A 17,134-nucleotide genomic window follows, 5' to 3' on the forward strand; every position below is an offset into this window, starting at 1 on the left:
CCTGCTAAGCAAACACTCACTACACACCAGCAATATCGTTTTAAAAGAAGCAATTCAATTCTTTCACAGTTCTTAGTAAACTACTATTACTTACTGTTAAATTAGTAACAATAAGAAAGGCATATATCCCACAGAGATTATTTTTATTATTTTTCCTTTAAATGCCTTACAGCCACACATAAGAGAATTCTCTCAATATCTAACCCTCTCTCTAATCTCTTAAATAAGATATCCAAGAACATATCCAAGAAATGTTCCTCTTGTAATGCAAGAGGAAAAAGCACTACTACTGCTCCATTTTTATTCACTGCGGAAATCTACTTCATTTTTGGTCAACAAAATGAGCTGCCAAAGGATAGATCTCAAACCTAATTTTTTATATATGCTTATGAAAATACAATTTTGAAATTACTACTTGAACACAATTTTACAAAATTTGATCTGCTCATGCAGAATGCTTCTGTATTTCAAAGGGATTTTCTACCACGATTTTAAATTTCTGGAAAATACAGTGAAGAGGCATGATACAAATGCTCCATCTTCCACTAATTAATAAACAAAGTCATAAGTCTGTGGATTCATTCCATAAATGAACTATAAACAATGAACTAAAACATAAGAAAAGCAACTCCAATATACTTTTTTGCTCACTTTCTACTATTTCTGAAAGACCTAGGGCCAAGTAAAATATAAACCAATAATTAACTACTTAAAAACACTCAATTTATAGGGGAGAGAAAGATACTGAAGTAATGAAACTCAGCACAGAAACAACTATAACACAGTAATATATATTTGCTATTAAAAGAACTATAAACTGTCACAATTATTAAGTGAATGCTTTTCTGCTAATAGCTAAATCGTAACACATCAAAAATGTTTGGTGAACTTTGACATGGCTTATAGTCCGTATCACTGTACCTTCCTAGCAAGACGCCTCTGGATTTGCTAGTAATTTCACTGACTCCTAAGCTCACCTGCTGCCACACATTTTCTTTGACAAAATGGGTGTCCTTTCTTTCCTGCTGATCTCTCCTTCCTGAATGAAAAACATTCCCAGTGCAGTTTGAAAGACTGAATTTCTAAACTTCTCTGCATTTTTTTTTCATTTGAATATGCTGAAATTTTATTGCTATAGGCTTCCAGAAATATTAAAACATATTAAAGCAAAACATTACTCTGCATATGCAAGTAGACTTCAGCTATAAATGTAAATGTTCAGTTTCAAAAACATCTAGCAAAAATATCAGGGAAAAAATGCTATGCTTTTAACAGGAATCGGATAGTTTTAATAATTCCAACAGAAAACTGGGGTCTCAATGCTCTGACCCAGTCTACACAGCTTCATGTTTTCATTTCTAACTCAGTAATGACTCTGAGACACAAGTACACAATATTAAGCAACTAAGCGTAAATTAATTGTTTCATTTTTGTAACAACAACAACAAAAAAGATATTTATTCACGATAACAAAAATTAATACGTTCAACAAAACATCTCTGGCCTCGTTTGAAATTTCCTGCATACTTGTAACAGCCAACAACTTCAACCTTTTTACCAAAAATTTAACATCAATGCCCCCAAACTCATTTGTATACATTTGCTATAAATTTTAAGTATACATTTATTATGATTAAACACATATATACTGACATACACACCTATATATATATATATATATATATACATACTTTCAGAAGTTAATAAGATAAACTAGTGCTTCATAAATTCTTATTTTCCTCTGATATTTAAGCAATTTCTCTGTCCAGTACAAATTAAGCATCCACAAAGGGTTCTCGTGTAAGACTAGATTAGTTTTTAAGTATTTGTCATTATACAGTTATTTGCACTTCCATCACAATCTCTGTGAATTCCAATATACTGTGTCATCTCTTTTTAGGCAGAGCTCACACCTTGCAAGAAATTACTGGAGATACTGGTGAAAAACAGCAGTACGTCCTTTTCAAAACAGGCAATACATGACACTCCACTGAATGAAATGCTTCTAAATCTGTGACATAAGAAACAAGAACTCTAGACAGAAAAGTCTCAGTGGTGGTGAAGAACAAGTTAGTTGTATCAGTCCTGAAGGCTGATTTACCCTAAATATACATGTATTCTTCTGTTGGCTGTATTCTGGTTTTTCTATACTCCCATTTTTTAGCAACATAAATGTCTCTGCCAACTTCTGCACAATTTTAGCTGTCTTTAATCTATTAAGAAAGTTTTGTTTCCACACACTTAATTTTCAGTTATTGACTGAATATTTGTCATTTACAGCCTGAATTCTTCTAAAAAAACACCACTAAGGGCTCCAAATTACAAATAAATGAAAAGGCAATATAGGAACTCTCTTAATCTCAATGGCCATTTGGAAGGTCCCTGGTAGCCTAAAGCTCTATCTTTTTCATTTGAATTGGGAACAATTTTATTCTTCAGCTTTGCTGTGTAAGTTATCACAGTAGTATTTTTTTTATGAAACCATCACCTCATTTTGAACATTCTGCAGTTTTTGCTAGTATTTCTCACATGGCTGCATTATTAGCTATTTCTGAAATTTTAAATCAATTCCAAAACATTACAGCTTGTCCATTCAGGTGTAGGGATAGTCAGATCTCGAAAGATTTCTTTAAAAAAAAAAAATGTGTAGCAGAAAAAATGAATTGAGCATTGCAATAGGAAAATAAAACTAGTAACTGTTTTCACCATTAAGTATTTTTTTTTTTTTACACTTCTTTTGTTCAGTTTACACCACCTTTTAGTGCATCACTTCTTTTTTAATTATAGCCAGTGAAAGTAAACGAAGTATTATTAAGAGACAACAGAGACTATTTGGGAACTCAGTTGGAAATTATTATATATAAATGCTGAGACTCCTTAAATGCACTCACTAGAAAACACTAGTTCATGTAAATTAGTATGACCTTTATTTAACTCTTGAATAAAGTGTTGTTTTATAGGGAGAAAAAAATTACAGCTCCACCACAAAACTTGACATTAAATAATGGAAACAGATATTTCAATTTCACATTGCCTACTGAAACACTTCCAAGGCAAAAATAACAATCTTCTTTTATTACTCAGCTTACTGTGAATTCTACTTCAATATCACAGCAGCCTCTAGAGACCTCAGAATGTATAAAGTGTAAACTTTTTTCATTCTAATGGATCTGTCTGTTAAAACTTCCAAAGTATGAAGTGATTTAGGCATAACCAGGTGTCTAGATTTGTAAACTGCATTCTTTTATTGCTTCTAAAGAAAGAAGAGGACATTCAAGTAAAAGCCCACATTTTTTGTGCTAGATTTTAAATATTGTTTGGCTTCTCTCTGTCTAAAATACCACTTCTTCCTCACTCCATACAGTTATTAAACAGGAAAGCTATGAGCAAAAGGCTGTTTAATATATTATAGCAAAATGGGGGTTTGTTTGATTGGCAAATAAGAGTGAATAAAAAACCTACTTAGCTTACTGCTCTTAACTGAGCACCACACAGAATGTGCTGTTTGGAAACTGAGAAAGGAGGACTGGAGTTCGGTGTTTTTCCTTTGAACTACAAGAATGCCCAATAAAGTTGCAAGTGTCTTTATCAAATTATTATTAATAAGTGGTATTTATCTAACTTGATTTCAAAATTACTAACCTCAAGGTACTTAAGCCTGAAGCTATCAGCTTTTTGACAGCCAAGACAGAAACACAATCTACCACAGTGCAATTTATTTGACCTTTCTTCAAAGGAGAGGGAAAGCTCTCAAGTGCTCCTTGTTTTACTGTTGACTGTGGCGAAACTTGTAGAAGCCAGTTTCTAGATAAAGAAGAAAAAAAAAAATCCACCAACTCTGCCAAATACTGATTCCAGATACTTCAATTTCAATAACTTACCCTCTACAGTTAAAGTACCCATTTTGGATTCTAAGAAATCAAACAGTGTGCTTGGTGCAGACGGTCTGGTATTTCCTAGCTCTTCTTCATCTTCAGGTCTTATTCGGCCTCGGCCCTTTCCTTTACCTGTAAACATTAAACAGACCTTTTTCAGGGGTGAGGTAAGAGGGGGAAAAAAAAAAAACACAAACATTTATTTTTTCATTATTAGACTTAAATTACAGCAATTTTGTACTCTGTTAAAAAAAAAAATCTATTGCAAGAGAGATATTTTCCATGTAAGGTGATTTCAAATCCAGAAATACTGTAAAGGATAATATACAGAGGCCTTTTCTAAGTATTCTCTCTCAGGTTTACAATGCATTCTAACTTGTTAAAAAAAATGTAGATATACTTTACATAAGTTATACACATTACTAATACATGGTAAATAAATTCCTTTGCTCCTGAACACTTCATTTTAAGGCTCATCTTTTCAAGTTGTACCTCTAGGTGGTGGTCCCTGAAGGGGCTTTTGTTTACTGCTGTTCAGAAGAAAATTTAATGCTGCCTCTAGGTTGTTACTATTATCCATAAGTGCCTGTCTTGCTGCTTCTTTACTGAAGCCCATCTCTGTTATGTGTTTTAGAGCCTTTTCATCAACCTGAAATAAAAGATACAAACAAATAATCATAAGCTACCACAGACTCTATAAAACCACCAGATATTACTTTAACCTTCCATTAATAATTATTTTTTTCCATATTGCATTGATGATAAACATTTTAGATTAACATATGGTATCATAGATAAGTTCTCTTTTAGTTCTAAACAACTAGACAGTAGAGACTTCTTTTTCCAATTATTTTCGCGTAACTTCTTGATTTTTTTGTTCTAATATTAAGCAGTTTCAAGCAGAAATTCCCCTTTTCTACCTCTTTCTTTATTGCACAGCGGAACAATCTGACAGACTGTAACACACTTCCTCTTCAATGAAAAATGAAAGGAATCTCTCTGAGCAGTATTAATGTAGTCTTCATTTCTCTTTGAACCCTTTCACAACATTTATAAACAACACCAGAAGTGGTTACACATTTCTCAAAACAAGGAGAAAATGTAAACTGAAAAGGTTTCAATAGGAATGAAAAATACAAACAACCTCCCACTTCTGAACTGTACATAGTATGATCAGAAAAAGGCCAATCAAGAATCACAGACTGTGCTTAAAGGCCTCAGCTGGGACTGCCTCTTCTAGTGCGGATATACATTAAACGTGAAATGGGGCCAGGCTTTCTGCCTTTCCTCATCCCACACCCAACCAAAATGATGCCAATTATCTATTTACTACAACAGTTCTACTACAACTTCTCCTGAAGTCTCTATCCATTCACTTTCTGTTCAGCTACACCATATGCTCTGGGACAAGAACTACAAGCAGACGTCCTATCCGGGGCAGTGGCATAAAATTGGTGTCCATGGCTATTGTTTCAGTTCAGAGACTTAAGTAAGCCAGGAGATATAACAACTCTAAGAACTTAAAAAACTATGTTTTGAAACCCAAAAATCACTGTAACGAGCAAGACATAGTTATGTTAACTGCTTTCATGTTCTTAATTTCACTTCTTAATTTCCAAATTTAACAGTATTCTTCAATGTCCACAGATTGAATACAATTTAAAACATATTCAAAATCCAGTGGCAATGAAACACGACATGAATGCCTATATGAGATCATCAATGCACTTGAATTCAATTTTCAGTTGCCCAAATAAAATCTCACTTAAGGCAGTATAATGGTTCTTCATCTGAGCCATTTGCTGAGATTTCTATGCATGGCAACAAGGATCCAACACAAAAAATTGCTGCTTTCTACTGCCTCAGCAAGCCTGCTTCATACTTCTCCCTCTTGAAGATGTGTAGCTGCTTTGAATCAGGAGAGAAATTCCAGCTTACTCTACATCATCGCCTTTCACTGGTGGGAATCCAGTGCATGACAGTTATGTTCATCAAAGACTAGCAAGAAGTGAGGGCTCATATGTACACAACTTGTACTCTAAGCAATGGATTAAAAAAAAAAAAAAATCTTTGTCTCAACCTGAGTCCCAAAGGAAAAGCAATTTCTCAGATACAAAGACTGAAAAATGAAGGAATATCCAGACTACCTTTGGACATCAAAAACTTTCCCTTTAACTCATTTACATAGCACAGATATTGCTGGTTCTTTTATAAAGAACTGGAATGGAAAAGATATATCCTACAAGTCTGCACAATCTATTGTCTGTCTACAAAGAAATAGGAGAAACCACTATTTTGTGTCTTTTTCTGTGACATAGAGTTTCAACTTTCTCTCAAGGTAACACACTGGATAGATAGAATAAATACATTGACTCTTTCTATATTTACATGCAAATTAACTACTTACATAAACTTTCAAATCAACTCCATATCACAGTCCTAAAAACAACCAAAAAAAGACCCCTTATCTGCTGCTAAAATCATCAATTACAACTGAAGAAGGTTTTCTGTTTGGACTTAGTGGGTTCATATTCTTTTAAACAGCAAAGTACATTAAATGACATTAAGCTTCAAAAAACTGGAAGTACTGCCAATTTACAGTACAATGTAAAGCAAATCTCCTACAGACCATAGGAAAAATAGAAAATAAGTATTGCCCAATTTAAATGGAAGAGGGTCACTGGCAGTTTTTTTCGTTTGCTTTTTAAGTCTATTAGGTAGATACAGCTGTCAGTAATGACAAAGTATATATTAAATAGAAGGATGACTAAAAGATCCTTTAAAATCCATGTTTCTACAATTCTACATATATGTCTTAATGGATCTGTATATTTCTCAGCATAGTGCTGAAGATAGCACTGCTGGAAGCTCTCCAAGTTGCAAGGGGATAGCACCTATCTGACAATCAGAATTAAGCACTTACTGTTCTTAGGTGTCTTCTGACTGTTAAATCTTTGGTAAAAGTAAAGCAAGGTGGAAGACATTTCAGCTATTTATTGTTGAATCTACAGTCATTTACAGTCAATATTTTAATACTGGTTCACTGAATTATTCAGTAGTGAAATCAATTTCAGTCAGCGTGCTTTCATAATTCAAATCATTTTAATTGTTATTGTGTACTTGGGATTAACTCTCCCATTTACATCAAATTCATAGATTGCTAAAGCAAGCGAAACAAACTTCAATGACTGCTCATCTTATACCCAATTAATTCAATGCAGCAATGTTAAATTCTTTTCAGTAAGCATGAAATTATGAAATGCTCTGAAAGCGATTGCTTGGAATTTTGAGGTACAATTCAGATTCTCCAATGGTAACTCGTTTTACTCAAAACATTATTTGCAACTACGTCAACATTACATAGAAGTGTCACAACAAAACTTTCAGTGTCACAAGTACAATTCAGTTTTCTCAATGTCAAAGGAATTGTTTAAAATTCTTAAAATAAATATTAATTCAGAAGTTACACTGAAATTTTATTTGATGCACTGAACTCGAAGGATGAAAGTCTTCTTGCCTAACATGAATTAATAACTGTTGATGTGAAAGAATATTGAGCTTGCTTGAAGAACAAAATTAAAACAAGATTGTAATGACCTATACAAGAAAAGAACTACTTTTCTTTTGTGAGGACATTAAAAGAACATTAAAACTTCACAAAAATCACGTTGAATCTCAACTATATCAGAAGGACACAAAAGGAAAGCTCTTATTCTTCAGGGTTTTTTGTTTTAATTTTTGATACTTTTGCTTTCTAGTAACAGAAATGTTTATGGTTCCATTTAAATCTTATACCTTACCAGTTCTCTGTAGACACCTTCATTTTTTCCCTCAGGTTTTATTATCTTCTCTTTCTGGAAAAGTTCCCTGTTTCGATTCCCTCCAGCACTTACACTAAGATTACTTCTGCTGTTACCACCACCTCCTCCGAATGTCTTGGTCTTTAGATAAGCACAAAAATAACATTTTAGCAAACAGAACTCGGGAAAATAAACCTTAATATTTAGCTAGTACAAGAAGTGCGGTAAATTTGATGCAGCTGTATTTGTAACAATTATACTTTGCATCAACAAGTAAAGCTCTGATCTACACAATACACCAAAAAGATGAATATATTAGGTAGGACTTCTTGATTATTACCTGATGCCTAATTGAGGCTGTAAAAAGTGTACATAATTCTAGCTTTTATGAGTTATCAAGCAAATAATAAAAACAAATCACAATTTCTATATCCTAAAATGGAAAGCCGCGGGAGGGCAGAAAAATCTGGCACATTAGAGCAACATTTTCTAGCTGTTCTATCAGGTGGAACAGAGAAAATCACAGGATTTTCAGAACTGAAAAAAGCAAATGAGTTTCAGCAGCCTGCATTTTAATTTTCTTAGTTTATATATATTTTTTCAATAGAGGTATCAAAATAAAAATTATATCTATAATAAAAAATTATGATACATTTATTAGTTTTATTCAAATAAAAACATACTTAGCAATCAGTTCAGTTTTTGACTCATTATTAAAGATATACATGAACAGAAATTTAAGAAGGCAAGCAAAGTACCAGTCAGGAGACAAATACTTAAAATAACAAGAAAAGATCAATTACACAAAGCTAAATGCTACAAATGCATTCTAACCTCCTTGCTCTTCGCTACTTCTGCGATGGCAGCTGTTCTTTGTTTTTCGAATTCATCGTTGTCAGCAACAGGTTTTGCAGTATTTGTCATTTGCAGAGTCTTTCTGCGATCAAGCTCTCTGCTATCCACTTGCATGTGAGATGCACATTTCTGACAGCACAAGGTAAAGCTTTAATTAACTCTTATCTACTCCCATTTGCAAACAAACAAACAAACCCAAAGCATTATTCCATTAAAGTAGTGCAACTTTAGAAAAAGAATACAACTGTGGACATCTAGCTACCCTTGCTAGCGCTACTCATCCACCAGAGATGCAAAAAATAATGACTTTTATACTTTCAACATACTTCATGATACAGCTAATAAGATTCTTGTAAGTACCTTTGTCGTTTAAGGGTATTTGTTGGTGCTTCCAAGATATTGTAGTAAGAATCAAAGATCCCACAAACTAAACAAAATCTAAGGTTCGAAACGATCAATTTATATTTAATATTTTTCTCTCAAAGTGTCAGGATTGAAACCTGTATCTCCTCTTCTCCTCTCCCTTTAAACAAGATTTTTTTTTTTTTTAAATTCAAATCATCACATTATGAGGTGTCTTGACAGCCTTTGCCTAAATGGAACTAGCTCTCTCTAGATATCCTAATGCAGATTGTTCCATTAAATGTCATCATGGCTTTAACTTGTATGCCACACCTGAATTACAAAGAAATATACTCTACCTGTCCAAAAGGCAAAAAAGGGGGAGGGCCACCTTCTGTTCCAATATTACTCCTACTGTGTTTTGCTAAACTCTGTAAAAGAAAGTTGTTGATTAAGAAATTGCAAACAAAAATATTATTTGATAGATGTCAACATTTCAGAAAATACATGAAATGTCCAAGACAAATATTTTAAGCATGAAAAATAAAATATTTTACATTTCTTACATATTTTGTTTAAAATCCTACGGCAGTTTACATAAGCATGTAGAAGGCTGGATGAGGGGCACGGAGAAGAAGAAAACACTCAAAATTGCAGAATCAAAGCAATAGAGACAGCAAATGCAGAAAATTGAGTTTTATCCCAATTCTACAACAATAGAGCAAGGCAGCACAAAAATAGGTAGCAGATTTTTTTATATATATTTATAGCACTAGATATTTGCTTCTACAGGAAGCTGTAAATACAAACAGTTTTATCAGGTTTAAATAGAGTTCATACAAAGTGAGCCTAGAGAAGAGGAAGGTTTTACTGACTTCATCAAGGTACACAAGTACCTGAAAGGAGAGTGTGAATAAGAATTGAGGTTCTTCTCAGCAATGCCCACTAACAGGACAAGAGGTAACGGGCACAGAGTAAAATCCAGGAAGAGCTATATTATGTAAAGGTGACTGAACACAAGTACAAGTTGTCCAGAGAGGCTGTGGAGTCTTCCTCCTTGGAGACCATAAGTTGTCCTAGCATCAACATAGTCCTCAGCAACCTCCTCTCTGGGTGTCGTTGCTTGAGGTAGTGATTGGATAATGTGACCAACCTTCAGAGGCCCCTGATAACTTCAAACGTTCTGTTTACGTTTAGGTTCATTGATTATACAAATACTGAAAAGGATTAGTTAGCATAATACAACTACTCTGGATGCCAGGTAAGTATAAGGGCTTGGGCTATATGTCCACTCCCAGAAAAATATCTTGTTTTGTCACTCTTGGAAACAGAATACTGTGCCAGCTGGATATTTTCTATGGCATTATTTCCTATGGCAAATTACAGTACATATGCTAAACTGATCAGTTCTTTCCATATCCAAAACCATAACAGTTAGCATAATCATTACTGATACTTAGTATTTGTAGTATAGAAATGATATAAATAGCTAGTCAGAATTGGAGAATTGGTAAGTTAAACTTGAAAAACAACAAGAAAACCATTCTCAAATAATATAAATTATTAGTAACTACTAATACCAAAAAAAAAAAAAAAAAAAGAAAGAACAAAACAAGATAAGACTACTTTAAAACATCTGCTCATAGTTGATGCAAAATTCTTTTGGGCTTTATGGTTGTTGTTCTTTTGTTTTTTGAACAAGCATCCTCCTATTTTATTATATTGGCTCATGACATCAGAGGCAGATGCATGTCGATGATATAACAGTAGAGGATGAACCTTCTCACCAGTATTCCATTACATTTTGTGACCACGTCACAGATGATGGCTAAGGGGCAGTCTGACTGAATGGTGTCTGACATGGAAGTGCGTATGAAGCAAAGGTGTATTACTGAATTCTTTCATGAGGAAAAATTTGTACCCAGTAACATTCATTCATCAATGCATTCATTCATCAATGTTTATGGAGAGCAAACAGTAAATGATAACCACAGTGAAGTGGTGGGTGCTGTATTTCAGCACTGGCAACAGCGACATGAAAGACAAGACATGCTCTGCAAGGTCACGGAGATTTCTCACAAGCATGGCATGAAGGCTCTTCTTCATCATTGGTAAAAATGTGTAGCTAATGATGGTGACTATGCTGAAAAATAGTGTTTTGTAGATGAGAATTTGCTCTATCAACCAGTGTTATTGCTCTTCATACTTCTTGTAGTTTCCAGGGAAATAAATAGGAGGTGTTACTTTCAGAGCAACTTATGTATTTCATTTCAGAACTAGAAAAAAATGATAGATCCTTAATGCTGTTAAAATGTCCTAACATTTTATTTCCTATATTGCATCTATTTTTTATCATCTCTTAATGTTTTGGGGGTTTTTTGCTGCTGTTTGATTTTTTTTTTTTTAAACACTGGGATAGTTGTGCATGATTACATGGATCACTTAATACTCTGCACTGGCAAAGACTTCCTCAAAAAAAAAAAAAATTTTTCTTCAATGTATTTATAATCTTGATATAAAATTTATTTACCTCTATCATGTGAGAACTGCAGTATAAATGTCACCGTATTTTAAGCCATTATACTATTATTATACTATCAGGGAATTTCTTAAAACATGTAAAATATTACTTTAGCTAATATGGTACTACACTCAGGCTTTTGGTTCACTCTTTTGAGGTAAGCTACTTTTATTCCAGAAGCAAACTGCATTTTTTAAATCATCTGTGATCGTTTACTGAATCCAAGGCAAAAAATAAAATAATAAAATTCTTTTTTTTTCCTGAAGCAAAAAAAAAAAAAAAAAAAAGAAAAAACTTGATAAACTATTCAATGAATTATTCAAAAGAAAGCACTTACAAGTGCAGAAAGCATAAAATTCTAATGCTTTAGCACCAATTGGTTCACTTAAAGTGTCCTCTTCGAATTACAAGCAAACCAATGGCTGATGACTGCAGTAAACTCCTTTGCTATTAAGTAAAGCTGCACAGTACAACAGCCATTTCATGGGCACGATAAGGCAAAAAAGAACCTTTACAGCCAAGCTCCTATCTTTGTGCCTGAGCACACATCTAGCATTTCAGTCAGGATTCATTTCACCCAGCTTTTTACAGCATCTAAAATGCAAATGTCTACATCTGAGTTAGTGACATTAGGTTCTTTTCAGAAGCAAAGATGGCAAATGGGATCTTCTAAGGGATTATGTCACTCCTCACATGCATCACACCTTAAAACCTGCCTGATCCTCCCTACTGACTGTAAAATGAGTCTAAATCCTATAGACTCATTATAGACATCATCTGAGGTTAGCCTAATGAATGCTATCCTTACAGCATAAGCCACCCAAAGCCTGGCTCTAGAGTAAGTGTGCTAATCCCTGAAGCCACTGGTGCCAAAGCAATACCAAAGGAGAAAAAAACCCAACAACAAAAAACAAACAAACATTATAACCAGAAAACTGGGAGCACTATGCATGAAAGATTATTGGAATTGCATTTTCATCAAAATATATCCATGGCATATTGTCTTCTATTTCCAAATAATCTAAAAGCTTATATGCTGGCAATTCCTCACTCATTTATTCACTGTAATTTAATAAGCAACACGCTACAACTAAATTTCTAGGCAAGAACTACCTTACAATAAATTTGAACACTACAAAGAGTATCACCCTTATTCCACTTGAACTACATTGTATTGTCTGGTGACACTGCATTAATTCCATGTATGCTGTACTTACAGTGTCAATCTTCTACTACTAAAACCTGATTCCTCCCCAGAGTAATTACCACTGTCCCATCGAATTATATAAAACAGTGACTCACCTGTGCATCTAGAGGCTGACAGACAGGTACCAGGGCAAAAATTTAATTTTGGACAAACAACTTTAATCATAATGTGTAAAAACATTTGACTTAATAGCACTAATTTTTAAAACAAGTATAAAATCAACTTATTCCATCTTCTACACAAGATGACCAACTAGCACTCATCAGACATACTGGAAAGAAAGAACTGGCTTCAAAAAAGTAATTTGCAATAGTTTCCTGACTTCCCATTCAAACACAGTTCAGTATTTCACTCAATCTTGACTGGCATGATTAGGACTGGCAATGTCCTTATTCAAATATCTTTGACAGTTGACAGTCTTGCTATTTGTCAGTCATTCTTTTTTTGTAAAGCTTCCAGAACAGAAAACATCAAGCTCATGTGTAAACTACTACTGAAGTAGCATCTGGCTTCTATAGACTTGTTTCAGACCTATCTGTCTAGTTGTCAGTCTGGATATAGACCTGGAACTAAGAGCTCCAGTGGCAATGCTTCACCCGTCCAAACTGATTTCTTGTTGCCCACAGTTTTGCTGCTGATATGGTAACATTCTCACTGCATTCCTGATAACGCGCCATGAGTTGTTTAGCTAGAAAAATAAATAGAGACTCTGGCAAACTCTCTAAAGTTCCCTGAAGAGGGGAAGGAGAGATGGAGGTGCCAATCTCTGCTCCCTGGAAACCACTGCCATGACCTTTGGGAATGGCACAAAGTTATGCCAGGAGAGATTCACTGGATATTAGGAAAAATGTATTTACCACGAGGGTAGTCAAACACTGGAACAGGCTTCCTCTCCTAGTGAGGTGGTTGATTCCCCATGCCTGTCAGTGTTCAAGAGACATCTGGATAATGCCCTCAATAATACACTTCAACTTTTTTTAGCCCTGAAGTGGTCAGGCAGTTGGACTGGTTGTTCTTTGTAGGTCCCTTTCAACTATTCCATTTGAACTGCAAAATGAAAACAGAGAACTAAAGGGATAGCAATAGGGAATAATTAAGTTACTGCACTGTATCTAGTAACAACAACAAAAGTAAGTAAAAACAAACTCTTTAAAACATGGCCAATTATACTGGCTTTATGCAATAGCAAATGCTGAAAAACTTGCTTCAGTCAGCAGTATGGTTATAAAACAGTTTGCTTTCTCGTAAACAGAAAACATTCCATAGTTATTTCTTGACATTCACCTCAAAAGCAAATTAGTATTTAGAGTACAATATTTCTTTGTGGAAACACAGGTAGAATAAATATGAAAACAGACCTTCCAAAATGTCACTATCAAAACAAACATGGAAATAAGACTGTTCAAAACATTATTAACAAAGCTAGTTGATTCTATTGACTCTTCTCTTTCCAATTAGTTAGCATTTTTAATAATATATTAGTTCAGCGTGTCCCTTATCTTCTACTCAACAACTTTAAAATTCAATGCTTTGGGGATTTTTTTGGAGTTTTTTTTTGTTTTGTTTTGTTTTAATCTGGAGAGAGAATTCACAAGATTTATACCACATATGAATAAAAATGACAAGATGAGATGGTTCTGTTGCTGGTCCCAGAAACTTCTTTTTAGTCAGACAGACAGTTTCATCTAAAACTAAAAATGACGGGGGGGGGGGGGGGAAGGGGGAGGGAATGCCAAGTACACTATCCATTCTGACTGATCCTGTAACTCAAATGTTTTACCAGTTTTATCCAAGTTTGCTCAAATCTATAAAATGCAAAACACCACCAAAGAAGGCTAAGCCATAGCAACAAACAAACCTGTCAAACCTAGTATCATCAAAAATGCGCTTCACACAGAAACAAACATCATCTTCATAAGAAGCTACTCTTTGCTTCAGAGATACAGACTAAGCATAGATGTGTGACTCTGTACCAGTCACAATTTCATGTCGTAGGCACTTCCACTTATTCGTGAAGGAATTCAACAAATTATCTTCCTACAGCAACTTACATTCTATTAAGATAGTAGCTACACAAATAAAGGACCTTATAAATATTTCTAGCTTGCTGAAAGACTTTAAAAGCCTCCAATTCAACTTTCTAATCACAACTTACCTAAAGCACTGATGAAAATTGCAGTGTAGAATTCTTAAATTAATAATAATTTCTTAACATAGTAACTTGAAATTACTAACTTCAACATTTCTTATAAAATTCCTGTATTTTTTTGTGTCAAAAATTATACAGCCTGTAGACTGTAACTGTAAAAAGCCAAATTCTTTAATATTTAGTATTAAAAACAGTGTTTAAAGAAGTGATTAAGCATTACTGCATAATGCAATCAGTATGGTTGACAAATATTTTTAGGCCCTGCAGGCTACTAAAGGAATCAGTTCCCATGCAAAGATGACTTACAATTTCATCAGCAACATTATACATAAGACACATATTTGGCTTAATTCCTACAGATACTTGGACAGTAAAGTCTAAATTCTTGTAACAGAAAAGTTCACAGCCAACATGTTATGCTTTACAACGTTAAATGCAATTTGAATCCTGTAAAACAAAGCATTTCCAGCGGTGTTACCTCACCCTTTGCAATTCCCACTTTTCTATAAGATGCTCCACTTCACCTCCAAGAACTGCAGTGTTACTATCATTCAGCAGCAAGAATCCATTTCTTACTTCAATAATTCCAGAAAGTTTAATTTTTGTTCCAGGTGGAGTGTTCAAGCTAGAAGCAGAAACGAAACCAAGTATTTCAAAAACGTTATTTAATATTCTGCCATCAAAAGCCTAGAAAACTATACACCCATTATACTTTCAGCATTGTCATATTCCATTATAAACGATTAGTGTCAAAAACCTTCATAATAATTCCTTCAGTATGCACAGCAGTTTTCAATAGCCTTTCTGGAACACTTCCCACTCATTATACAAAGATGCCATATTGCAAATTACATTCTAACAGAGATGAATGTTTGTAAATTATCTGTTTGGTTAAAATGCAATTTAAAAGTACCAAACTAAGGATGTGCTTTGTCTAGCCTAACAAAAGATGTCTCAAAGTCAGATGTTTAAGTATAAGTTCCTAATCCTAGTAATCATTTAGATTTGAACAACAGAGGATTTCTAGATGCTTAATCAACTAATTTGTTTCAGACATTTAACTTAGGAGAAAGAAAAAAAAAGTAGTTAGAAAAGAGACCTTCTATACACTACTAACAGCCAGGACTGTTCCAGAATAAATATAGACTATGCACCTTGCGGTGCTTCTTCTCTCATTATTCTTTGATTTAAAATCAGATAGAGGTTCTCTGCAGACAGCTCCCATAAGTAGGTACCTATCTTCTTTGCATTTGAATCTATCCTATAAGAACAACAGCAGATGCGTAAAAGAATCACTCGTTTTCATCTCCTAACTGAAAGATTTGACAAGCAGCAAAATCTGTAAAGAATGATTTTTATTGCAAGACACAAAAGAGGACAGACTCAATTATAACTTTCCAAATAAGAGACAATAACCTCTTCAAAATATCATAAAGATATCACTGCAATTACAGAACAATGCCACATACTTAGGAACAATCAGAGTAGAGTCAGCCAATTTTAGTTCTAGTGTCTTCAACCTCAGCAATATTAATGGATTTTCTGTATTGTTCTGAGAGAAGCAAAGAAAATAAAAAATGGAAAAGCTTACATCAGCACTACACAAAGTGATGAGCTGTGATGTTTTGGAGATCTTATCTAAAAGCTTTCAGATTAGGCCTTTGACTGGCTGTTTATGTATTGTGTGATCTAGAATCTATTCACACAGAAGTGTTTGCCTCCCTTTTCTGCTCTTTCTACATTCATATTGGAATGGGATATTCTAAGCTGTGATTGCTCAAGCTAAAATTGAAGTATTATTAAGTGCCTCATTTTTAAACAGCATTACTCTAAACTGCAGGCTGGCTCTTACTCAGAAGGACCAGTTGAACAGTAAAAGGAGACATTTAAAAACAAAGCATAAAAGGTCTGTCCAACAGAAGACGACACAGGAAAAGATCTTAAACCAAACTAATCTGGAACTAAGAGTAAAATAGACCATAACTCCAGTGACTACGCACTGGAAATCGTTTTCAATATATTAATGACCAAACATCAAGAAATTCCCATGCTCAGTTCTCTTGTATTTCATTTTTTAACTGGGGGAAAAAAAAAAAAAAAAAAAAAGTTAAAATCTTGGTCAGGGAAAAGCATTACGAGGTGCATCAGGCCTGTGACATGCTCATTACCAAGTCAGGCAAAATATAAGCTAAAAATGGAAATTTGGCTCAGGTTCATACACAGTGAAAAGCCTGCTTGCCTTGTTAAGTCTGACTCAGGAGACTGCTGCAAAAATTCTCTTTCTTGCACTATGTATTTCAGCATAAATTGTATTGTAAATTCCATAAATTTCATAAATTGTATTGTAGTTTCACCTTCGCATGCAACATTTAAGGTTCTCTTGTA

The 17,134-nt window shown here is 34.1% G+C and overlaps 1 protein-coding gene across 2 annotated transcripts in view; it reads right to left on the minus strand.

The window, feature by feature from the left end:
• TDRD3 (tudor domain containing 3) overlaps window positions 1-17,134 on the minus strand; it is a 94,621-nt gene that overhangs the window by 25,301 nt on the left and 52,186 nt on the right. For both annotated transcript variants that reach the window (XM_085215771.1, XM_085215770.1), the window contains exons 5-10: window positions 15,233-15,374; window positions 9,232-9,303; window positions 8,510-8,659; window positions 7,676-7,816; window positions 4,368-4,524; window positions 3,882-4,007 (exon numbers count right to left, since the gene is read on the minus strand). In XM_085215771.1, coding sequence (XP_085071897.1) covers window positions 3,882-4,007; window positions 4,368-4,524; window positions 7,676-7,816; window positions 8,510-8,659; window positions 9,232-9,303; window positions 15,233-15,374 — 788 coding nt within the window. The remainder of the gene's footprint in view (window positions 1-3,881; window positions 4,008-4,367; window positions 4,525-7,675; window positions 7,817-8,509; window positions 8,660-9,231; window positions 9,304-15,232; window positions 15,375-17,134) is intronic.

The sequence above is a fragment of the Meleagris gallopavo genome, chromosome 1 (assembly GCF_905368555.1).
Source record: "Meleagris gallopavo chromosome 1, MGAL_WU_HG_1.1, whole genome shotgun sequence".
NCBI lineage: Eukaryota > Metazoa > Chordata > Aves > Galliformes > Phasianidae > Meleagris > Meleagris gallopavo.